Source organism: Dromaius novaehollandiae, chromosome 13 (assembly GCF_036370855.1).
Source record: "Dromaius novaehollandiae isolate bDroNov1 chromosome 13, bDroNov1.hap1, whole genome shotgun sequence".
Taxonomy (NCBI): domain Eukaryota; kingdom Metazoa; phylum Chordata; class Aves; order Casuariiformes; family Dromaiidae; genus Dromaius; species Dromaius novaehollandiae.
The window spans coordinates 12,872,986-12,898,164 of record NC_088110.1 but is presented as its reverse complement, the minus strand read 5'-3'; the positions used below and the strand labels follow the sequence as shown (position 1 = coordinate 12,898,164).

Below are 25,179 nucleotides of genomic sequence, written 5' to 3'. Positions count from 1 at the left end.
GGCATCAGTTACATAAAAATTGACTAATGAAAAATTCAAGGAAAATTACATCATCCCTTCTAATTTTTGGCCAGGTTCAATGTAAAACTGAGAGGTCTACAATTAACCATTTACTTTTTTTAAAATAACAGTTTAGCACTCATTTTCTTCTAGTCTTCTGTAAATTCCTCTGAATCCTATAGACTAAAAGTAAGTTGATTACAGCAGCACCTGGACTATCTGGCTAGGGAGACTACCATTAGGTGGCAGCTGGTGGAGCAAAGCTGCAGTCTGCCACTCGTCCCAGCTTTCTATGCAGATCACAAGGAGTTCAGCATGGATTATGCTAGCTCACCTCTGGGCAGCTCAAGGATATCTCCAGAGGAGATCTTTAATCTGAAGGGCCTGGCACAGGGGAAATGGGATGAAAGAACTTTTTTTTTTCCCTCCAACAAAACAAAAAAACCAGACACACAGCGAGCAAAAGAGTTTGGAGAAATCTAGGAAAGATTTTGTTGTTGTTTAATCTTGAAACATACTTTACATTTTTTCGCTTTAATAGAGAGTTATTTATTTCCCCTGATTTGTGTATCTCACGTACTGCTGTTTTCTCAGTACTTGTGGAAAGAAAAACTGCATGCTACTGCATTCAACTGTCAGTTCCTTAGCCTATTGAAGAGAAAAAGTGATAAAAATCTGAATTTTTAAAACATACTGTACCTGAGGTTCCGAAAGGCAACAATTGCAGCTGCTACTGTCATAGGGAAGAGAACAAATATGTAGACGTAAAAAAGTAATGTATCCGAGAGTCTTGAAAAAGTATTTAATGGTAGTAAACCAAAAGCTTCTTCACAAAGATACAGGTTAGCATCAAAATCTCTAAAGAAAAAAAAAACCAATCCTTGTCATCATGTATCTCATAACTTGATGCCAAAAACGATGAAAATTTCCTTTTTTCCAAGCAATAATGAAGCCACAGATGTGATTAGGAGGAAAATATGACATAAACATAAGGTAAAGATCTATGACTTACGACCAAGTTTTTAAATGAGTAACAACTTGCAAGTTTTATTTAAGCCATACAAAAAATTAAAATTGCAGCTGAACATATCATACCTTGTTGCCCCAAATCCAAATTTTGCTTTCAGGAATTTGAATATATGTTCATCTGACTCAAGATTTAGAATTTTCTATGAAGGAAAAAAAAATAGTAATTATATTCTAATTATAAAAAGATTAAACTTCACATAGTAAACAGATTTTGGGTTTTTTATCATTATTTTTATGAAACTGTGAATCAACACAGGCTTACTGAAATGTGGAGCTTTGCAACCAAAAGTACACCATAAGCATTCAGTTTGCAATCACAGTGCTATAGTCTGAAGGGCAAGTTATTCACCTTTATTTAAAAAAAAAAATTACTAGGGTAGTCTTTTTAATTACAGATAAAGTTTATCCAGGACAAGTTGGTTTTAACTATGTTTGAGTTCAATGACTTATCACATCTTACTGTGATACTTCAATGTGTACTAAATTTTAATTTGCTGTATATACAATCTCTTGTAGAGACTAAAACTCAAAAGCAGAAAAAAATGTTACTGTCACTAATGTCTGCAGATCTCTCTGCACAAGACAGAAATAAAAGTATGGGATATTCTACATCATTTTTATAACAAGTACTCATTTTTAAGTAGATTCATTGAAAAGTAAATAGAATTAGATGAAAAAATTTGCAAATGCTCAGCAGTATCATAATGCAGGACAGATCTACACTTGCCATAAAACTGCAGGTGAACTTCCAAGATATGCACATGCGTATGTATTTGATTAGGCAGTGTTAATTTATGCTAATATTCCTGAATATATGCTTTAAAAAAAGATTAACAAAGCAGTCTTCAATTTCTAAAGCCTATTCTCTCAAATGCAGTGGAATCTCACTGTAGATTTTTGTTTAAAGACATTATTGTAAATGACCTTTTAACAAATAGCTTTTAATATAATAAATTTGTATAATTTTTACAATAAAATGATTTGCTTACCTTGATGAGTTTGTTTACTAGAAGAGTCAAGCATGAGACGAATAGTACATGGAGGAAAAGTTTCCCAAGCCTATTAAGCAAGCCTCCCTTTTTTAGATTTTTCTAGAAATAAGAATATATTAGCATTTTAACATACTTGGGATTTGTACGTATTTGGAACAAAGACAACACAGAGCATTTGAAATTACTTATCTGTTAGGTCTAAACAGGATCAAATTTGTGTTAAGCTAATGTAAGCAAAAAATTTAAACATAAGCAAGTATCCAGACTCCCCTTCCCACCCCCCGTTACATTTCTTCTCAGAAACTGAAGGGACAAAGTCATAAATGCTGTCTGGCTTTACTCATCTGGCTGAGTCTTACAACTAGCCAAATGGGCATCTTTCAGAGACGGCCCCATTTATGCTCACACAATTGCTGAAACCCAGTGAAACAACAGTGGTTGTGATCCAGGATTCCCCCAATTTCAACAGCTTTGTGTGCCTTTCCATGTATCTATTTGATAGATCTTCCACCTAAATATGGCAAAGGCATGTTCTGATTATAACTGTCAGGTGATACTATTTTGAGCAATTTTCCAGTTCAAAGCTCCAGATCTGACAATTGTCTGCTTACAGGCAATCTGGAATATGTGCAGATGTTGTCTAACTATAAAAAACACAGTTCTGATTTTAAAAGGAGATACAGAGAGACTGAGAGCGACACAGCACAGATAGCTCTGTAAATTCACATATTCCGGTTGGAAGCTGTCAACAATGACCAGTATCAGAAAAAAGAGAACTGTAAACAAAGGAAAAATTCCTAATCTTTGAGGGATACAACAAATTTCAGTAAAATGAATCTGACATATGCCTGCTTCTCATAGAATATTTTGCTGGCGGTGTATTCGTAAGTCCAAGACAAGTTCTGCTGAAACAAAGTCCATTTGCAATTTTTTTTTTTTTTTTTTTTTTTTTGGAACCAACCTGCAGCTTACACAATCATAAATGTTAATAGCAATCACAGAATTATGGAGTGTGATGTACCCAGTTATGCTGCAGTTAGTGTAATTGAATTCATTATTATTTGATCATGCAATGTTTTTGTTCCTTTACTCTACAGTAATTCCTATAATTAACATTAGTAATTTAAGATTATCATGCAAGGGGAGAAATTTTGAAAATTACTTCTCTCTTGCTCTTTCTCTCTCTCTCACTCTCTCACTGTTTATTTACTATTTCAAAAATATTTTAGTACATACCTGAATTGTCCTTGCTATCAAGACAGAAGCATTAAAACTGATAAGTAATGATCCAAGAATCATAGAATTAAAGAACTGCAGGACACAGACTAGCAGTAATCCAGAAACTTGAATGATATAGAGCCTCGTAACCTGTAATAACAATGATGTTTTATGCCTGCAAAACTTTACAGCCTTAGCTCTTTTTCCTTTAATATTTTTTTATTTATTTCAACAATATTTTTACAAAAATATACTGTCTTGCACTAAATTGTTATGCTCATAGCCATTACCATTTCCTTTCTCTATATATGTCCAGAAGTTGTTAGATTAATATATTTTTGCTATGGAAGCCTGATGCTATAACAAACTGGACATGTTGAACACTTGCAGAGTGAGGAAAAGCTAATTACTTCATATTTTGGGGATGTTTTGTATCTTTTTCAGTCACAGAAGTGCTTCTGCAGCCCCTGTAAAGCCTTTATGACCCAAGAGTTACAACTCAGTGCAGCTAAGCAATCAAACATTAGCGATTTCTGCATAACTTTTTTATGTCTTATCAAGCTATACTAAAACACTATTATGAATGTTCAGCTGAATGTATGCCCTAGGAAACAGCTGATCTTCTGATGCAGTGGTACTGAAACACAAATTTTACCTGATACAAAGCAGATCCCGAGTTCAGTCCTGTATTACAGCAGTGATCTAGTCAATATCAAAGGGTCCAATAAACTCCAACAGTTTTAAGTTGCACTTCTTGGAAAATTAATATGGAGCAACAGTGGTACAGTAAGTCCGTTTTAGAACAGTTTAAGATGAAGTTGGTAATGGGCCAAACTTCAAGGTAGCTGATTAGTCACATTAATTGCTAACTTCAGCTTACATGTTGCAGATAATGAGAGGAGTTTAGAAACTATTAAATAAACCACACATTTTGACATGCAGCCACCATACTAATTTTCAGTTAAACACAATCACTAACACTTATGTCAGCTTCAAATTTACAAAGAAGTTAACATGAGCTACTCTTCATCCTGCTGTAACCTTCCTTAAAGTTTAATCGAGAATCTTTTTCAGATAGTATAGTATTTAAATGGGCTAAGATAATTTCAGCAGAATTTCACATTGACACTGAATTCAAAGACAATGTTTTCATCTACTACAGCATATTTATATTTCTTGGGATTGACAGTAAAGGCTTGCTTATCCTCCTAGTAACACTTGTTTACTTTTTGGCTCATTCAGTTCAGCAACATAGCAGTGAAAATGTTGCTATTTTATGGTGAATTTCAATGCAGAAAAGATACTACTTTCCTTGAGCAATCTGGTCTATTCTATTTCTTCTTCTGCAGTACAGTGCCTATACAAGGATGCATGATAGTCAGGACAAAAGTCATACATTGTTATGACTTTGTCTTAGGCAAAGATTTCTTGTGTTTCATTTCTTTCCGGCCAGTTCCAGATGAGATGCTTGAGCTGTGGTACCATTGACTTATTAGATCCACCATTACAATGGTGGTTAAAAGTGGTCCCTTAATAGTGTCAAAACCTAGCTGTGTCTAAATATCTTGCTATTAGACTTCAACAGCATGTAATAAATTGGAATAAAATTAGACAATTAACTGAATTAGACAGAATGAAATATAATCAGCTGGAAAAACAGAAATGGTGTACATTATGTTTATTCATTTCTGCATTTCCACTAAATATACTGTGATTATTTAAAACCATATCAAAGAAGCACAGTGTATATTCTGCATTACTTTTGACATACAGATCACTGAAGAATGTAATACTTCCAAAACTGTTAATTTATATGACAGAAAAAAGAAAAGTTCAGTCATTTCCAATCATGATCTTACCTTTGCTGTGGGAAGCATGTCAAAGCAGTCCAGTATGAATAATACCAGTGCCTGTATTAGCATCATAAACTGATTAAATTGCCAAGTCAGGCTAAAGAGGAGGGTTGCTATGAATACAGCCAGAAGTGTCAGTCTCTGGGAGTGGGAAGGAAAAAACTTTTATTTAACTTCAGTTTTCTTCAACAAAGAAAACCCTTTTTTTTTTGAAAGGTAATCTGGTTTTATTTTTAAATTCATTTTAAAAACATAAGTGAGTTCCCTAACTACAATAATTGCTTTTAGGATAATGGTAACTTTTTTAGAATTCCAGGTTCTTGTATTTATACCTACGTTTTACTGTTTTAATACCACCTGCAAGAAAATGGCGAGTTCTCAGCTCCTTTCAATCCATAGATTAACATGCAGTATGTATTTTACTATGTTATAAATATTAGTTCACCTAAACAAATTGAGGAGTAATGACTCAGAACTGTTAGTCAGAGCAACTGTATCATGAATCTGCTTTTATTCCTGCAGATGACGAGAACTTCCTATTAATACAAATGAAATCAAAAGAAAAGCTTTAATCCTTGAGCTTTACAAGCTTTTCTCCTACCCGCTTTGTGTCAGCCTCTTATGTTTTCTGAAATACACAGCACTGTTGTCTTGTACTCTTTAGAGCTTCCCATTAAAGTTAAAAGCGTCCCTTTAATTTTCTTCCAAAGCTGAGCATATGTATTTCTTCATATTTCAACTACATCTAAATTAATAGAAGGTTTGTCGGGTTAATGTTTTCATTTTTACAAGTGATATCTATATCTATCCACTGCTATAAATGCTTATTAAGTATTTTGTCCTTAAGTTTTATAGACAGTTATCTGCACTTCATGTTTCAGCTGCAGACCGGATGTTTCTGATACTGGTTTTACTGTCACACTTGTTAGAAATACTCACTTCGTGAGCAGGCTGTAAATGAGTCCTAAGTAGGTATGTGATGGCTGCTATTTGAACTGCAAAGAACGGTAGTGCCCAGTTCTCTCTTAAAGGAATGGTGAATTCTACTCTTGTAGTATCTATTCTGTACAAAAGAAAGTTAAATCAATATAAAACAAATAATCCCAACCTGGTGACAGAGAGGTTGCAATGAAAGGCATGTTTTCCTGTTTTCCTGTATTTTAACTACAATTGTCTTATCCTATCAATATAGGCTCTGCCCTTCAACATGTCTGACTAAAAAACCATCAGTATGAAAGTTCTGCAAATCCTTCATTCTTTTTGCACTTCAAATCTTGTACTTTAACTTAACTTACTATTAAAAATTGTATGCTATGGATTAAACCTTCCTTACAAAGCAGAGCTTTGGTGATTTAAAAACAAACAAATTCCAAAACAAAAACACCACCAAAATCCAGCATGAGGAGTTTTCAGGTAACCAGTAATTCTACTCCATTTTTTGGTTTGTGTAAAGCACAATGAGAATAAACAGTTATCAATTTCTTCCCTGTAATCCCAGTGCACTGGATTTGAATACCACTAAACTGATCAGAAACTTCTGATCTTTTTTGGAATGTTCTAACATAAAAATGTAAAGGAAGTTAAAGATCCCCAGAGGGCAGTCATTTACAAAATCTCAATTAAAAGTAAGGAAAAATGACTGTTTTTTCTTTTGTAGAGAAAATATTTGCTAAAAATGAAAACAAGCAGCACATCTGAGACATGCTTAGCTACAAGAAGAAAAAAGATTTCTAAAACGGAGTTACTCCATAGCCTCAGATATAGTTCATTTGGACAAAAAGTCTTTATCAAATCAATTCCATGTATTTATTCTATTTGGGAAAAATGGTAGCAAGCTTCCAGTGTCCATGAATTATTAGAAGGCTGGATAAAACAAATCTGTTCCAAATCTTTTATGAGTGGAAAAGATGACCTCATGAAATGAAGATGCGACTACTGAACTTTGCATGTATTTTTAAATTACTTTGATCTTAGGAGAAAGAACACTAGCTTCACTACTACATACCTATAATCATGCTGTAATTGACATGCTTGCAGATTAACTTCTTTAGAGTTGCTGATTAACATATCAAACAGTTTTGACAGAACTGACACTGTACTTTCATTTCCTTGATTAAGTTACAAATAACAGCCTATGTTACCAGTCTTAGCCTCATTCCAGCTGCTTTGTGCTGGCCTAAAGCCAGTTCCTTAGTGTTTCTCTCTGAACTGAGAAATCTTCAAGTGATGAAGCAGCAGAGCAGTTCAATTGCCATCTTTTTTTCTGACTCTTAGTGCAGGAGATGTCTACAGGAATAATGGAATGGAGAAGCTGAACTTCTGATGATCATAGGTTGCTGAAACAATCCCTGGAGGTTAGGTGTGGGGTGGTGAGGAGAGGCATGAAGGGCATGTTAAGAGGATGTCTGTAACATCTAAGGGATCCTAGGCTGGAAAAGATGGGATACAGCATCTGAGGATCTAGACATGTCCAAAAGATGTCTATTTTTAGACACTGATTTGACCAAAACTTTGTACTCAAACATCTTGAAACTTTAAAATCCAAGTCTGCAATTTCAGCTCATTTCAAATTTTATTATCTAACTTTCTGTTACATAAACATTGTACTGTTTTCTGGCTAATCTGGAAAAAGACCTTGTAAGTTCATTTTTCTCTAATTAATCATGCATTTGAAGGTTTAATGCCTTACCTTTGACATAAGGTAAAATTTTAGAAAGACTGAACGTTAAATCTGACTTACCTGTTTGTAATATACCAGAAAGCTGCCAACAACCCTGAAAGCCACGTTCCACTAAGAAGCCAGCTTGTTACATACAGAGCAATGACATAAACTGCCTGAAGTCCAAACAAAGTGTAGATATAAAAATAAACAGGCTCTAAGTATTGCTGTAAAACAGAAGGATACCGATGTTGACATAAAACAATTTGGGGGGAAAAAAGTATATTTAATATGAATTAGGTTTTGCCTTTACAAATTAAAAAGGTATCAGAAATATTTCTAATTAGAATATAACTGTAAAGGGGAGCTATGATTCACTGGGAAATCTTCATAATGCACTTACAGTCTGAAGCCATAAATAAATGCCTACCTGAATTGGAAGAATCCTATATAGAATGCTGAGAAACACCTCCTGGTAAACATTCATTCTTTCAAGTATGTTAATTGTCCTCACAGATTCAGTTTTATTGTCATATACTAAACCATGTAAACCTTAATGATAAAGAGAAATTGAAATAGGAGATTGTCATTTTTCCCCTTCCACCTTTATTTGAACAGCGAAAAACTTTTCAAAGGTACTTTAGAATCTTTCACCACAAACTTTGGTAATGTTGAGTCAAGGATTCAAATCACATTACTTCTGAATCACTATGACCTTCTGAGGTCTTCAGTTTCCCTGCTTACAATGTGACTCAGAGTGCTAATTCAAGTACTGTATATTTAATAATGTATGAAATGTTTATTACACTTATATTCCTAATGTAGAATTTGTGGTACATCCTGGATCTTGATCAATGGACTCTAGGCATTTTTAGTGAGACAAAGAACCCATCTTGTCACTATTTTGAACGCAGATGAGGTTAATATTGACAAGCGTGTAGTACCAGCAAAATCACTAGGGAGCTTACTTAGGTACCTAGAAAACATGAAACTACCACAAACATGATTTGCTTGGAAGCAGCTTGTTGTGTCACTGACTGAATAGGCACACAGCAAAAATTGCTCTTTTCCACAAATGGCTCATAATTCAAACATACACTGGGGGTGGAGGGGAAGAGTACAAGAAAGGATGTACAAAAACAGTAACACATGTAATCTGCTGAATACATCAGTAAGGCTGAAGCCTAACAGATATGGAAGTTGTCCCTCCAAGTGACTGCACAACCTCAGGGCGAAGGTGTGGCACAGAAACCACTGTATCATTGTGAAACTGCTGTGTCCATAACTTTGTGGCCCTTTAGAATATGAACAGAACTGATCTGTCTCTAGTACAACTGTTACACCATCTTTCATACTTATGGTATTCCTTGTGCTCAACGGTATTTGGAAAAATATTAAAAACAGTCAGCTGTCATCACAAAGTAAAACTTACTTTACAGATTACAATACCTTGCTGGATGGATGCAGCCTGAACCATCTGTTTGTAGTAGGAATAATAGAGTCCACATTCTGTTCTGAACGAAATTTCTCTTTCTACTTCCTGTAAATAAGTTCAACAATAAATTCACTTTATGTTTGCATTTCACTGTCACATGAGTCTGCCTTTTCTCCCCATTATGTCGATTTGACAGATATGGTACTTTGCCAGCTTTGGTCCCAACTGTGTCAAATTTGCCTACATAAGTGGTCTTCTACTATTCTCACCCAATGAATTTGATGGGATATTCATCCAAGTAATAATTACTGAGGTGACAACTTCTTGAATAGGAAGTTTATTTCAAATTTCAGTATAAATAGAAAGTAGAAACTCAGAAATTCTGGCTACACTGGGGAAATTCACCTATACAACGGCTTGAGTCTTTGGGTTCATGTATTCTATGCAGCTCATCTAAATGAAGGTAAAATACATGGACAAATTATGGTGAGGGGCAAATGGCTGAGCTATTGATTCCTCTGTTAACTGTGGGAAAATATCTGACTTTTGTGATTCTGTTGTATAATTCTGAAACATTTTGGATTTTTACTTTTTCTGTCATATGAGATGTTTAGGTAGGTGCAGTGGCCAACAGCTGGATTTTAAAACTATATGTGTTTGCTACATGCATTTAACTTTTTTCTTCCAGATGCAGACACCCAATAGTGTTCCATGGCTTTACTACCTTAAGGCTCGATTAATCCCATGTGCTATACTTGGGACTACATCATAATACCATTCTGAGATTTTGGCGAGCAGGGGATGCAGCTGCCCACTTGTTAAATTCTGTTTCTTGCAGGAAGCCAGCTGTTCACTACTCCTATATTTAAAAATAGGCTAAAGGAAAACTGATTCTTTACTTGTTTTTAGGCATAAGTAGAGATACTATTAATCTTAATCTAGAAATGTTTAAATTATTTGGGTTAAATACATTTCAAGCTCTGCCCTTCCCTTTGGCTGACATTGCAGCAGGTGAGGCCTACTGAGATGTGAAAGCTCTTAATGTCCTAGAGAAAACTGCTTTCAGTACAGGATCTCTGCTTTGGAATTCACTTCCTTTCAGTAGCTTATTAGATAGGAAGACTTTATGAAATTTAACAAATTCAGAGCCTTGGATGACCACATTTACACAAAGTAAGACTACATAAAGAGCCAATCTGAAAAGAAATAATACAACATCTTATCCAAAATTATTCTATTATTAGAGATCTTTTTTTAGTTTCAGTTTATACAAAAACACCCCAGCAAACATCTTTGTTAAGCAGTAAATTAGAAAAGGTTTAATCTCTATTGGAAAATCTAGCAAGATCCCCATATGTGGTGTAAACAAGTCTTACATTAAGAAATCTAAGTGAGATTTCTAAAGATAATCTTATTAATTCATCCTTCTTTAAAAAAGAACGTTACTGAAATAATGGAACGGTACTGTTTTCCCAGATTTTTATGAATGTTGTTCTGGGTAATGCAACCTTGCATAAAATCCTAAGATTTTCATCTTCTTTATACAGTCCCATTGATTATCTCATCTCTTATGCTGGAACAGAATCAATACTATTTCAGAGCTAACAAAGCTAGACAAAAAATCCTGCCCCTCCTTCCTCTACTGCCCAGTATAGAAGCTTATCTGAAGACATGTGTTTTATTGAAGCCAACTGTTGACAAACTAAACCAATATAAGCTCTGGTCTGAGAAAAATCAACAGATAAAAATGCATCTGATTAAAAGTAAGTCCACAATTAAACTCTCCAGCTGCTTTACAGTCTACAAAACATTATAATACCAGCAGAAGAAACTGACATTGGCACGAAATACTAAAAGCCACATACTTAGCAAAACAAGAATGCTAGATATTGAACAAGCTCTAGTTTCAAATTCATCACTACTGAAAAGTTTTCTAATAATACCAGAAAGCGGCTGCTATCAAACAGAAGAAATGTTAACATTTGGAATTTATTAAGGGGGAGAGAGTAGTCTCAGAGGGGGATCTAATTAGCAAAAATGCATTCAAACATGATTAATTTGTAATCCTGGCACCAGCTGTATTCAACCAAATGCTATATTTTACGAGACAAACACTAGTGAGTTTTACATCTGTTTCATGCTAAGATAACATCTGCTTTATTCGCTCACAATACTTCTCCAGTTCTATAGCAATTTATACTTCTCCTAGTACTCCATGTTGATAAAAACATGTAGAGTTATGGGTAAGCATTATAAGAGCACATGTTTATCTTACTGTATATTCAATTTGTGAGTATTTAATGAAGAAGCTACCAGTGGTCCAAGGAAAAAAAAAAAAAAAAAAAAGAAAAGAACAATATATCCTCCAGGATAGATAGAGTTGTGTCTGATTTCAATTTATGCAGTTGTATTCCAGTAACATTAAGTATTCAAAACAAAATACAAAGGAGTCTAGTTACAGCTGACATTCCCTCTTCCTCTCAAAGGCAAAGTGAAATTTTAGAACTTAAGTTTCCTCAAACTCCTTAACCAAGTCATTCAAAATACTATGGAAACAGCCAAAGTCTGAGTTGAGGATTTCTACAAATAAAGAGCATAAGCAAAGCTCTCATTTCATTGACTATTCTCACTAAAGTTTCTTTCTCTGAAAAAGCTAAAGCACAGCTTGTACCACTGAGAATATTTTTATTTTTAGTTGTTCAATTTAAACCAGATCAGAAAGATTTTCAAATAACATAGAAGAGGAAATGCAATACAGCCAGCTACTATCAATGTTCCAGGCTGCAAATCATGCCTTCGGCAAATGTATTTAGTCCACATACATGGTCTCTTGGCTGGTTAACCTCATGGCCATCTGTTAGAATGGCATGGTTCCTACTCAGATGTTGATCAGACTTTTGATCTAGAGTAAAAGTACCCAACAACCACTTAATGGATCCTTCTTTGGAAAGATACCACCAAAGCACTGGGCTGCCCTTCTTCGGTTTACAGCTTACATGTTTATCTCTGTGCTGTTTTAATTAGCTGGCTACCGGTTTCCCCACTTCTTTTTCATCTTTGATATTCAAAATATAAAGACAGAAAAAATACGCACCTCAAAAAAAAAAAAAAAAAACCCAGGATTCTTATCCTGCATGTGTAAAAGATTTAAAATTTTGTATTTTTATTCCTGATTTCTTGCAAGTAGCAACTCTATTAAAGGAAAAATGGGTAACAGTGGTGCAAACACTTGCTCAGGAAGGATGAAGAACAAATGAAAGCTCTGATGTTTATCTGTTTTCGTTACGGTATTTGCTGTGTGGCCTTCATCCATTCCTGTTCAAGGCTTCTTGGAAGTCTGTACCTGAACAAGCAACACAACAGCTGACAGGAAAGGTGACGCAATTCCTTGCCTCACAACTTTGTTCTTTCCATAGCACAACCTGTTCCCAAATGATACTACACTTGAGCATTCAATAAACTGCTACTGAAATTACTGGAAAATACTGAAAACAAACTAGTCATTTTATGTGTGTTGTACCACAAAACGTTCAGGAAACTGAGAAAGGAATTTTTTGCAAGAAACTCCCTTTCGCTTGCACCACCATAAACAAAAATCTTTACTGTTTTGATGTGTAAGAGAAGAGATTAAAAAAATTTTTTCCTTTGAAATTGTTTGACCAAGATAAGTGATTGTAACCTCCTATGACTTCCATTGGCAATTTTTGCAAATGCAACTTTTGATTATATGACATGGTATTCTGCATTCCAATTTGCAGTTCTTTCAGGAGCTCCTGGAATCAAAAGAGACTACCAAGCATGCACCACCTCCTTCATAGCACAGACGGCTCTTCAGAGATCTGCTTTTTTTATTTCTGTGATAAGGAAATGATATTACTATCTTTCTCCAATGATTATGGCAAATTTATAATATTGGACATGTTTATTAGCGAATTAGAACAAAATTCACACATACCAAGGCTCCTGAAATCACTACCTTATTGAAAGCAGTTTTGAAAATAATACTTTGTATGCCAATCACAGTATAAAATTCTTCTAGTTGTGTAAATCATTGCTGGAAGACACCTGAAACTGAACTAGCTTTCCAGTAACTGTAATGAAATTACAGAAAAGCCATCAATACAAGTATATTCACAAGTTGTGACTCCAATCACCTTGAAGTTAAGATTCATACATTCACATGATGAACTCTTTTGACTTTCAATTTTTAGGGTTGAATACAATTGGCAAGCTTCAAAATGTTATAACTTAGCAATTGTGATGGCCATATACCAATGAAGTCTTAACTCAGAACAAAAATTCCACCTTTTTTACCTAAAAAGTATATTCAAAAACCTCCATCTACTTTAATGCTGCAAGATGAACCACAAGCATCAGATAAACAATGCACACTTCCCTCTACTGCTGTACAAAGAGAGCAGTACCTTTATATAAAGAGAAAACCAGCAAAACAAGTCTCCCATCAAGTCTAATTCATCAGGAGTATGAAAGCCCTGGAAAGCCTTTATTCTAATGGTATAAATGAATGCTCTTCTTCAGCATACTGATTCCTATGACAGCTTCTTAAAGCATGAATAGAAAACAAATAAACAGTGGAAAACAGAGCACACATTTACAGTAAAGTATACGTATCTCCTAAAAAACAGTACATCTTTCAGAAGGCCTTGGAAGGAGCCTTGCAATTCAGGAATCTCTGAATTTATTTTTAAAGTTATTAATGTACACAGCACAGAGTGTAATTATATTCAAACTATCAATATCATTTCCAAAATTAATGTCATTTTCCTTATGTTTTGCCTTATCATTTGAGGTCTGACTCAGTAACTATTGAACTCCATTGCCTCTACATCCTTAGAGACAATAACCAGCTTCAGAGTTAAAAGAAAGACTTTATTAATCAGTAAGACAACACTGAGTAACTCATGGATTAGCAGAATACTCATGTTGTTTGTCTTTATAAACTCAGAGTAAAATTTAATGATTTACAGTTCCATACTTATTCTGTACTGCTTTTGTCTGGAATACCCAAAATAATTTTGTCAGTATAACTTAGCTGGCTATCATTTGTTCTCTTATTAGCCATTTAGCCAAGTTTTTCAATTCGGATCCTTTAACATATTGTTACAACCTATTAGGCATGTAGGCCATTTCTTACAACTTCAGCACCTCTCTCTGACCTTGCTGAAGCTAACCCTGAATGCAGCAGTCTGTATGGAAGCTTCTCAGTTCCATAAAATGATGATTTTAACCACAGCCCAATGGCATTAATTTTATCTCATCCCACATTGCAAACTCATGATCAATTTGACTTGCCAGTATTTTTGGTTGCAAAAGCTTTCTAAATAGGCATATTTTAAAAACTTCTGAATAAGCTGTCTCCAATTTACCCCCTTGTTACCTATATTACAAGAGAAAAAGCTAAAGGAAAATTACCACAAAGAATCAAGCATCATGTGTATATGATTTTTTTCTAGCCTAGTTTGAAGTTCTCATCACAGGATGAAAGGCCTTTTAAGGGAGCCATCCCTTAGCACACATCTGAATGATAACCCTTACAGGGAGCTCCGACTAACTAGTTACGAAACTGTGCTGAAAGAATCAAGGGAGAGAAAGCTCTCCAGTGGCAGAGGAGCAGCTGCAGAAGGGCAGTTATCCTACACTATTAGCCTGCAACAAGAAAGCTTGACTGGGCAGAAGCTCTTGGACTGAGCATTCTAGGAAATGGGAAAGGACTGGTATCTTTAAATTTTCTTTGGAACAATTCTATTTGCACCTTGTGTTGGGAGTGCAGAGAAACATTATCAGCTGAGGAGTGATGACGAAGAGAGTAAGTAAGGAGACAGACCCCAAAGGCTTTTTAAACACGGACAGCTAAGACTGTTGAAGAAACTAAGACTGAATACAGCTAAAACTGAGTTTACCCCTACACTTTCCATCCTATTTCACTGTTTTTGATACCCTGTGCTCCCTTAATATCTGTGCTATCTATGAATACAGCTTTCTCTTTCAACAGGATCTTTCACTGCATTGAATTTTTTAGTACACCAATTTATGTATGAATTGTTACCATCTGAATAATTGTAGCTCATTGGATGGAAGGAAAAAATGTTCAGAGAGATAAGATGTCACTGTACAATTCTGATATCAGAGTTCAGTAATATAACTGCACCCCAAACTTGCACTATTTACAGCCAATTCAGGGTAGCTGAAATTACTAATCTAAATTGTACAGAAATATGACTAATTTAGAATTTACTCCCCTCTGTTTCAGAGCAATGGTGATTCATTCCTGTTTCACAGGTATGGGGGTTAACAAAACACTGAATGTGTATTAGTGTTGCTTCCGTTTCCTCTATATGTCATGTTTAATAAAAATAAAATAAAACAAAATAACCTCTGCATTTCATTAACGAAGGCACACAATAATTATGTGTCAAAGATTAGATTATGGTTCCCTTTTGGGGATTAGTGTTGGGGTGTGCAATGAAATAAAACTTATTACTTCACAATTTTGAGATGATTCAGTTAAAATATGCAGAAATATATGTACTGGCCAAACTATAAAAAGTTAGAGAAAAAAAGAAGGAAATTTCCATTTGTTTTCAAGATAATTCATAAGGTTCTAAAATTGTCACAAAGTATATTTTATTGTTGTCTTTTGTTAGTATATGGTATGTGTCACAATGAGACTAGGCAATTTAGAAATGATGAAAAACATGTACATATGTCTACAGATACTAATCCACTGAGGCATTTAGGCCTCATATAGATGTCCATATAATGTTTTATGGATGTTAGGATGAGCTCTCCCATCTCAGCTTACCGGCAAATTTCACAAGCTCTTCATATGTAGTCTCTTCCCATACCACTCGTAAAACAGTATTTTGTTTAAACTTTATCTCATCCTTATATATTCTCATATATTATTTCTCTGCTTAGTTAAGAGAAAGCATATCAAAATACAGTCTAGACTCGTTATCTTGCTAGTCTCACTTCTGGCCATAAAATGCTACAAAATGGATATTGGCAAGATAACGAGTCTAGACTGTACTTCAATTAACACTAAAACCTTTGAAAACTTTCTGTTAACCAAAGTGAAAGTACAGTCAGTTTCTGATTTTGTAGACAATCGCAGTAAATTTTGTAAGAGACTTGAATCATTCCCAACCTCCTTCTATTTGCAAATAAACTGTAGGGGATACAATCTGTTTGTCCTTAAACTGTATTAAATAATTTGAGAACAAACCTTTAAATGTACCTTCAAATCTTGCTTGTAAAGTACATGTTTACAAGTAAACACTTATCAACTTACGCAAATGCAAAAATAAACCGCACTTGTCTGACCATTCAAGAGTTACACAAGTTGAGAGAGGGTACATGCAAAACACCCAAATAGGATGCACACACTGGACATGTAGCTCTGAAAGCAGGAGGATGTATGAAGCCTGGTCAGTTCTGGCTCTGCCTTAAAACTGGTTATTTTACTTCTAATAATACGTTAACTCTCACTAAAGTTTTTCCTGTTATTATCATTTTAAAAATAACACTGCACCCACACAGATTTTCTGGCATAGTAAACATCTCTGATCTCACACGATACCCCTTTTCAGTGAGAATATCTTCATCTCTTTGAGACTTTTATCTTTCCATCAGATCGGCTGAAATTGCTCAACAGGTTCCAGTATTACTGGTTATCATACCAAATTTTTAGGATGAAATGACAGGTACAGATACAGCAGAAACTGGACTAGAAATATCTAAAGTAATTTTTTTTCTTTTTTTCTTTTTTTTTTCCAGTTTGGACATCTAATGGCACTAGAGTGTACTTATAATGAACAAAATATTTATCAAATGGGCATTTCATCCACTTTTGGGCAACTTAATTTCAACTACAGACCTACCTCTCTTGGTGCACTTTGTGTCACCACTCTGTATTAGTTAAACAGGAGAACATAAACTATTCTGTTATGTTCAGATGTAGACTTGTGGCCACATATACCTGTATTTCAAAAAAATATAATACCTGTGGAATTAATCAATACTGGCTTTAGGAAGCAGCAGCCAAATCTGAGGTGCACCTTCCATATATATCCATTCTATCTATATATTCAAAGAAAGATGAGACTGGGTACAGAACAATATTATATGTATAATACAGTATTAATTGTTTCACTAAGTGCCAACTATTTTTATTATCACTATGCAAATGTTTCTGGGGTATGAAAAGTGTACACTGTAGGAAAGAAGCAGACTGCAATACAAGCATTCCAGTTAAATATATATAACCTCTGCATAATGTAATACATGTAGACCTATCACAGAGTAAATTTAGGCTTCTTCAAAAGGAAAATGACTCACCTGTTTCTTTTCCCTGGTTAAATTTAGATGTATGTACAATTGCATTATTCTCCCATGCAATGATTCTGGGAAAAAAACTAGTCAGTCCTGGATCCTGAGAATTAAAGTTCCCCTACATTGTGGATGTTGGTTTTATGCTGGTAAAAGTCTGAAAAATGTTTTGAAGTTTGCAAATTTAGGATAGTACTATATAAAATTAATACTGAATACTGGGAGATTGTGCCTAAGCTGTATTAGAAGATCACATCATAAATACAATTACAGAACTGTATGTCAGGATTTTATATAATTTTTTAAGTTGCTTTTTCCTTGTTCTATGATCGCTTTGGATACAAGAAAGATTATAGAGCAACATACAGTAGACTGTTGAAACTAGGTAATGATCAACAGTTGGAAGAACTTGAGTAGCTATTTCTCAGGCAGGAGAATACTGGCACAGTTGTGTGGCAACATGCATAGAGCACAGTTGGGAAAATTCATTTATGGAAATGACTGAGTACATGAAAAGTGGTAGGGAGTGAAGCACAGCTCCTGATTTTACATATGACATTTTTAAAAGATGGAATATTCTGTTTTTGAGCAAGTTACAAGAAAAATAGGTATATAAATGAAATTTCAACTAACGCTCATACTAACATTCTACGAAAGCACTGATGAAACTATGAAAATAATTGTTACCTTAATATTGGAAAACCAGAGGTCATTTTCATGCAGTGTAGCAACATAAACAGAAGTAAGAAGCCCAAGACAGACGGCAACAATCCCACCAACTGTTAGTGAAAGTATGTTCCACAGCTTTCCACCTGTATGATCTTGGAAGAAAAAATTTTCACTTTGTAATTGCTTAAATGGATTTTAGAAGCCCATATATACAGTGCCTGTGCTAATACAATTTACATTTACATTCTGTAAGTAGTAAGAGACTTGGTTTCAAGAGTTCTTTATGGAGATATGTTTTTTATTTTCTCATATAGGCAAACTCAGCGTACTTTACTTCCATGCGAAGTGAAATAAGGTGTGCCTTAATTGGAAAAATGTAGTTATAATTTAAGAAAGAACACCATGATCCTATACTGATCTAGATAAATACCATATCTAATTTATAAATCTAAATTACAAAGACATTGGAATATCTTCTGGGGCATCATTTTAAATTAATGCTGTACAGGATGACAGGTCACAAAGCAAGACATCAAATTCTTCTTAAAATTTCTTAATATGGTTGTCTTTTTTTTTTTCCTCAGTCTCACTAAATATCCACATAAAGGCTGAGCACTGGTCAAAGCAGTCTGATAATGATGTCATGCTTTCAATTGCGGATATCTCCTGTTGACATCAGAATGAGATTACAGACGGAATAATGTGGAAAGAAAGATTGCTTTTCTAAGCTCAATCATTTATTGTATACTTAAGCCTCTGTTTTAATTTTTTTGTTGATATAAGACTTCATCTTAGTGATGTGAAATTATATTAATAAAATGGCTATTTCATACTGCAGATGACATCTACATAATAAGTAGTAAGCACGCAGTTCAGTGGAGCTGAGGGCTGGACAAGAACTAAGACCACTTTCCCACTGTGTATTTAGCCTAAATATACTGGTACAAACAAATGGGGTAACTTTCCATTCGTCTACCCAAAACGCATACATAGAGAGGATCAGAAGTTATATGGGAATATTCTTTAAAACAAACAAACAAACAAACAAACAAACATCCTATAAAACCCAACAAACTTTGCCAACTCTGAAGTTTTAATTCCAAGCAAGAATGTTGTTAGTATTTCAGTATTTAAACAGATCTTCAAAATAAGACACTTAATGCCTCTCCTTTAAATTTACCTGGTTAGTCTGTCCTGTAAGATCAAAACGTAAAGGTTTGCAGTTAAATTCAGATTCATGCCTAATCTGCTTATATTTAACTATTACTGATCAGGGTCTTCAAACCCTTCTATATGTTACAGATAATATGATCTGTGACTCCTCTAGGAACTTATACATAGGTCTTTGTTACTAAATTGACAAAATATTTTTACTAATTTAAATTAGGATTTTAAAATGGAGATTATCCTGCAACAATCTAGTGTTTCATTCTCTTTGCCCTCTGTCTCATTCAGTTAAATTTGGTTATAGTATTTGGTAAAATATAGTACGACCATTTATCTGGTACATGTTTTGCTCTAATCTGTACTTGGGATGGACAGCAAAAGCTAAATGCTAGTAAAAAACCATAATGTTACAATCCTTTTCACTACCCACCAGACTGAATTTTTCCGTCAGGCTTCACGTTCTTCTCCTCTGAAGGCTGTTCTTCAGCTGCTTCTGCGGGTCTTCCACCCCTTCTCTGTCTGAGGGTCGTCATGATGTCAGTCACTTCCATTCATTATTCTTCAGTCCAGCTCCTAAATAGACACACACAAGCCATGTATATTCCCACACTTTCATTCAATACTGTATGAAATCTCTGAAAACAGAGCAAGATCTTATTGGGATGAGAGACTTTGAGCTTTAAAACTATAACTTAGTTGAAGCATATCTTACTAAAACACAAGATTATTTATTTATTTTTACAACTCGGACATCAAACGAAAGCAGAGGAAACACTAACTCCAAGCACACAAGGACTTCAAGTGCCCACTGAACTTTACATTCCCTTGACACGGTTTTCAGAACGCTCATAGCTTTGAGTGCCCTCACTTTTGGGTCCTCGACTCAAAGTTCACATCAGGCTCTTGTTCTCTGAAAACACGAAGCACAAACCCTTCCAAGAAAAACTAGTCTTTCTAGGGTATTTCAGGTGAATACTGAAAATAGAGCCATTTGTTTTTAAAACTTGGCTTCCAGGAAATCCACAAATGGAGGATCATAAGATGCAAAAATATTGTCAAAGAACAGGTGCAATAACAAACTACCTGAAGATGTACAGTACTGAATAATTGCTGACCTTGTGTCATATCAAGGTACCACAAAATTCGAAAACATTAAGAGACAGAAAGGGGAGAGGCGCAGGCAGGCAGTCCCCGCTCGATCCACAGCTGCTCTCGCCCTGCGAGCGTGGGCCACAGAAGGAAACAGTTGTAATTTGCCCTTCTGTACTCGAAAACCAGTAGCGCCCAGTTCTGAACGCAGACACACGGCACCGTCTCCAGCGCGCACACCCGGCGGCGGCCGGCAGCGCCGCACGGAGCGTGCCCGGGGCACGGCGTCGTGAAGCAGCCCGGCCGCCTTCCCCCGCCGCAGGGGAAACACGCGGCGGCACCGCTGCGCGACACCCAGCCGCGCTGCTTTTAAGGTAGAAAGCGCGGTAAGAGCAGGCGCAGGTCGGTCTCCCCAGCCAGGCCGCCACCGCCGTCGCACACCTGGCGCCCAGCAGCGGCTCCCCGGGCGCCCGCGCAGGCCGCGCCGCTGCCCGCAGGACGGAGCCGCCGCCGAGGTGAGGCGCGGCCCGCGGCCGGGGGCGGGAGGTGGGGCGCGAGCGCGGCGCGCAGGTGAGGGGGCCGCCGCGGGCGGACGGCGAGCGGCAGCCGGCTGCGGGGGGCCGGGCCGGGGCGGGAAGGAGAGGCGGCGGGGCCGGCCCTGGGGCCGCGGCTGCCCCGGCGGCCGGGGCGGGCTCCGCGGGGCGCGGGCGGCAACGCCTCCCCTTCCCGCCGCGCGCCTCGCTGCGGCCTGCGCGGCCGCGCCGGGCCCCTCGCCTCGCCGCCTCCCTCCCCGCCGCCGATACCTGCCGGCGCTCCGAGGCCGCGGTCGCTGCGGGGCGGCGGCGCTGCGTGCGCGGGCCCTGCCGTGACGGGAGGAGGAGGAGGAGGAGGAGGGGAGGCGGCGGCGCCCTTTGCTGGCCGCTGCGGGAGCGGCGCGGGGCGGCGGAGCCGAGGCGGAGGCCGAGGCAGCCGCGGCGCGGGGCTGCGCGGCGGCGGAGCGGGGCGCGGCGCTGGCGGCAGCCTACGCCTGGCGCGGGGGAGGCCGCTCGCGCGGCGGGGAGGAGCCGCTCGGTGGGGAGGGGGCGGGCTGAGGGGACGGCGACGAGCTGCGCCAGGGGCGGCCGCGGGGGCGCGGCGGGGAGCGGGGCGGCCGCGGCCTGGGGCGAAGCCGCCGTCCGCCCCCAGGAGCGCCGCGCCGCGCCGTTGGGCCCCCGGAGCGCGATCCGCCTGCCCCGACCCTGCCACCGCGGCGAGCTGCGGTTTTCCCCGCGGAGCGGGCGGCTCGGGCTGCGCTGCCTCGGGGGACTCGCAACAGGCGTGGAGAAGCTTTGTGAAATAGTGAGGTGGAACTTGTTTTTATCGCTCTTCCAAATACATGTAGTTCCAAGTATTTGCGAAGTGGTTTTTTTTTCCTTAGAATCCTAAAGCTTAGGGGTGTGTTTTGTCTTCTGTTCCTTAGCAGCTCCGTTGTACTTCTTGATTACTTGCAACAGAAACATTTATTGTGGAAAAAACCCTTTCTCTCTGCTGCAGAGAGAAAACTGCAATTCACACTTTTTTTTTCTTCCTTAAAAGGTAAAACATGCCCATAGTTCTTTATTGTAATTTTTACTTGTAATGCCTTTAAAGAAGTTTACTATGGAAAAAAAATCCTCTTAAAACCTTTACCAGCATGCTGACTCCCAGCTCCTATGCCGGAAAGCATATTCCCAATAACGCATACAAGTTTTTGGAACAGGCAGAGAAGGAACTCAGTTTTTCAGGACAATATTCGGTTGCTTTTTGCAGTTGCACCACTTTACAGTCCAGCAATACTTCTTTTTCTTAATTTGAAAATTCGATTCATTAGCAAAGTCAGTGTTTTGAACAGAAAGAGTCATGACAGTCATGCAGGATGTACTCAGGCCAAACTAAAGCTTAGAAGTAGTAATCATGACATTTCAGAGCTTTGAAGCCATCGACTTAGGAAATCAGAAAGTAGGAAACTTTTTTAGTGCCTATTTTTGCACACTTACTATATTTCACAATAATTTTTTTGAACAGGATGACTGTCTTCCTTTTTTAAGCTCACCAAATAAACTCAGTCAAAATTTCCACTGCAAGTCAGTTTGCAACAACTAGACTGCACATGTATTTCTCTCTCTCTCCCTCTCTGTTTTCAGCAATAAGGCAGGTGGTACATTGATGGGGAATGAGCGCTTAAACAAAGAATATGGTAACTGAAGAATTATGGGCTTTACAATGTGTGGCATTAGATCTACCTCTTTTATCACTAATAGTGTCAGAACTGCAAGCATGTCGTACAGGTCAGGTGTTTGCTAAAGTACTATACTATAGTGCAAAGATATACTATATACAGATCAGAGAAATGATTTAACTGCACTAATTAAAAGATGTCTTGAGTGTGTGTATGTTTCTATGCAAATGAGGCCAGATAATACACTTAATTTCTGAGAAAGGGAATTCTGTGGAAGATGTTTCTTAAAATGGAAATTCTGCTGTTTTTCTACTACCTGTTAAGAAGCTGATGCAAAGTAAAACCTGCATAGAGCAAATCACTGCTGAAACATTTTTTAAAACTTTAAGAGCTTTAGAAATCTGCTAATTATACATGTTCAAAACATTTTGGACCACTAAAAGCCCATTTTCTACAGAGCCACAAACCAGATACGTCTCAGGCGGATGTTACTTGAACGACAGGCTGCATAGCCTGGTTGACAACAGGTAGTGCTACTGAGAGGAGTCCTCTTGTATGTCATGTATCTGTATGTGATAGATACAAGCAAGTTACTAAGGCCAGTGGAAGAAATGTTCTGTGTTGTGGAAATCATTGCAGATTACCAACAGTGCAAATTACACTGACATTCCTGAACTACTAATGCAATCTGCTCTGTAAAATACAGCATTATTCAAACTGAAAACAATTTGTATAATAGAAAAGTATTAGGCAGCCTTACATAATGGTTAATGTATCTAAGAGTAAATAAATGTTAGCTTCAAGTCCTTTTAGAATAACTGATCAGCTGTAGCCCTTACTTTGAAATATCAACATTTATTGTTCAGTTTCAGATAGCAGAAGGCTTGACAGTAAGGAAAATATAAACACATCGGTTTCTTTACAGTTCTATGTAATTAAATTTTAACAAGACACTTCCTGTGTGTGTTTTGGTACAGCACTGGGGAAAAGAAAAAAGGCATGGGAGACAGACCCCTCTGCCTTGATCATGTGTCTGAAAGTACTCAGGACGGACAAATCTGATGCTGCTTTAATTTGTGAGTAATATTCTAGGCACCATGAGGGAGTTGCACCTGAGAATTAATATTCAACATATTCTTGCTGAAACAATGCATCAGTTAGTTAGGCAACCTTTCTATTGATAAGGGAATTCAATGCTTTGAGTTGTCGGTTTACAGGAATACTGTAGAGTTTCTCAGTTGCTATTCATCTCTGAAAACTATATTATAAAATGTTAATTAAAACACATCAAACTAACACACTCCTACAGAAACAGCTAAACAAAGGACAAATTATTTTCTTGGTTTATTTATTCATCTGTATATTGCTTAAAAGAGAATATGTAAGCCTCTCTTAGATCTACTAGGTTAATCAGCAGATCCAGACAAAGATGATTTAAACTAGAATTACCTGCAGGCCAACACCCTACCACATGCATACTGTAAAATGGCTTTATACTTGCAAAAGGAACAAAAGAATATTATTTATCAATATTCTTGTTGCTCATTGTGTTCCAGTTAGATCATGATAGCAAAGTCTTAATGTTAGTAACATCTTAAGCTACCCTGAATGCTAAATTAGTCAACCATCTACCAAATGTGTACAGAAAATGGTTGTTAAAACTTTAAATTCAGCTGCTTTATACTGTTTACGTGTTTGTGTTTTCTCTTGGATTGTCAGACTGAATACTGCAGAAAAGGTATTTGGAACTAGAAACACAAGAGGACTCAAGTTCTGCCTGAGTAAATTTTGAGTCTAAAACTATCTTTTCAGCTTCCGTTCAGCTGCCATGTGATGTGCTGCAAGCATGTCAGATGTGTAGGTGTGTTTTCAACATTACAGTTTGTCAGGTGCCTGAATTTTTGCTTTTGGGCAGACTCAGTTTTGCCAGTTCTGAGGTTTTTGCCTAGCCAATATTTATTAAATAGTCAGGATTATCGCTATTTCTTTCTGAGGGGCCCAGTCTGACAGCTGTTTTACAGACGTGCCTATATGGGGCTGTGAAGAGCAGTGGTGTATTGCATTAATGTGTATGCAATAATTCTGTCTATAAATACTTGCCAAACATATAAGACATACTGATTCAAATCCCACCTCTGTGTGGCAGGATTCGAATCCATTTCTCCTAATTCCCCAGAAGTGTGTTGCAAATTATTAAGCAGGTCAGTGCAGCTCTATCCCAAACAGCTGTGTGTCCAGTCCCACTTCTGCAAAAGCTGCGGCTCCCAGGGGCAGGCATGGCTCCCTCTCTGCTGGCAGCGACCGCCCAGCTCGGGCTGGCCGCAGCTAGCGCAGAGGAAGTTGGCTGTAAGACACTGTTTCAGGAAGGAAATGTGCTGCACATCAGATGTGGTGTTTTAGGACGCCAGTTGGATCACCTGACTAGGTTATTTATGGGTGGAAATAACTTCTGCTGAGGCTCTTCTGTTTATTAAGCCAAAGCGAGCATAGTATTTTAGCCCAGTGAATGGGGCAGTACCTGG

At 37.4% G+C, this 25,179-nt stretch overlaps 1 protein-coding gene and 1 long non-coding RNA gene across 8 annotated transcripts in view; one reads left to right on the top strand and one right to left on the bottom strand.

The window, feature by feature from the left end:
- DPY19L3 (dpy-19 like C-mannosyltransferase 3) overlaps window positions 1-21,531 on the bottom strand; it is a 44,675-nt gene extending 23,144 nt beyond the window's left edge. For 5 of the 7 annotated variants that reach the window (XR_010391442.1, XR_010391440.1, XR_010391441.1 and 2 more), the window contains exons 1-12: window positions 21,264-21,531; window positions 19,802-19,944; window positions 18,223-18,356; window positions 9,201-9,291; window positions 8,182-8,303; window positions 7,833-7,978; window positions 6,032-6,155; window positions 5,099-5,233; window positions 3,258-3,389; window positions 2,019-2,120; window positions 1,096-1,169; window positions 700-858 (exon numbers count right to left, since the gene is read on the bottom strand). Coding sequence is in view for 4 of the 7 variants with exons in the window: in XM_064519643.1 (XP_064375713.1) it covers window positions 700-858; window positions 1,096-1,169; window positions 2,019-2,120; window positions 3,258-3,389; window positions 5,099-5,233; window positions 6,032-6,155; window positions 7,833-7,978; window positions 8,182-8,303; window positions 9,201-9,291; window positions 18,223-18,356; window positions 19,802-19,922 (1,340 nt within the window). In the remaining 3 variants the exon portion in view is untranslated. Of the gene's footprint in view, window positions 1-699; window positions 859-1,095; window positions 1,170-2,018; window positions 2,121-3,257; window positions 3,390-5,098; window positions 5,234-6,031; window positions 6,156-7,832; window positions 7,979-8,181; window positions 8,304-9,200; window positions 9,292-18,222; window positions 18,357-19,801; window positions 19,945-20,486; window positions 20,601-21,263 lie in introns of those variants that run through there. The other 2 variants (XM_026109512.2, XM_064519644.1) reach the window with 2 other exon arrangements.
- Window positions 20,633-25,179, top strand: part of LOC112988795 (uncharacterized) — a 47,818-nt gene continuing 43,271 nt past the window's right edge. The window contains exon 1 of the long non-coding RNA XR_010391443.1: window positions 20,633-20,975. This is a non-coding gene — a long non-coding RNA (uncharacterized LOC112988795). The remainder of the gene's footprint in view (window positions 20,976-25,179) is intronic.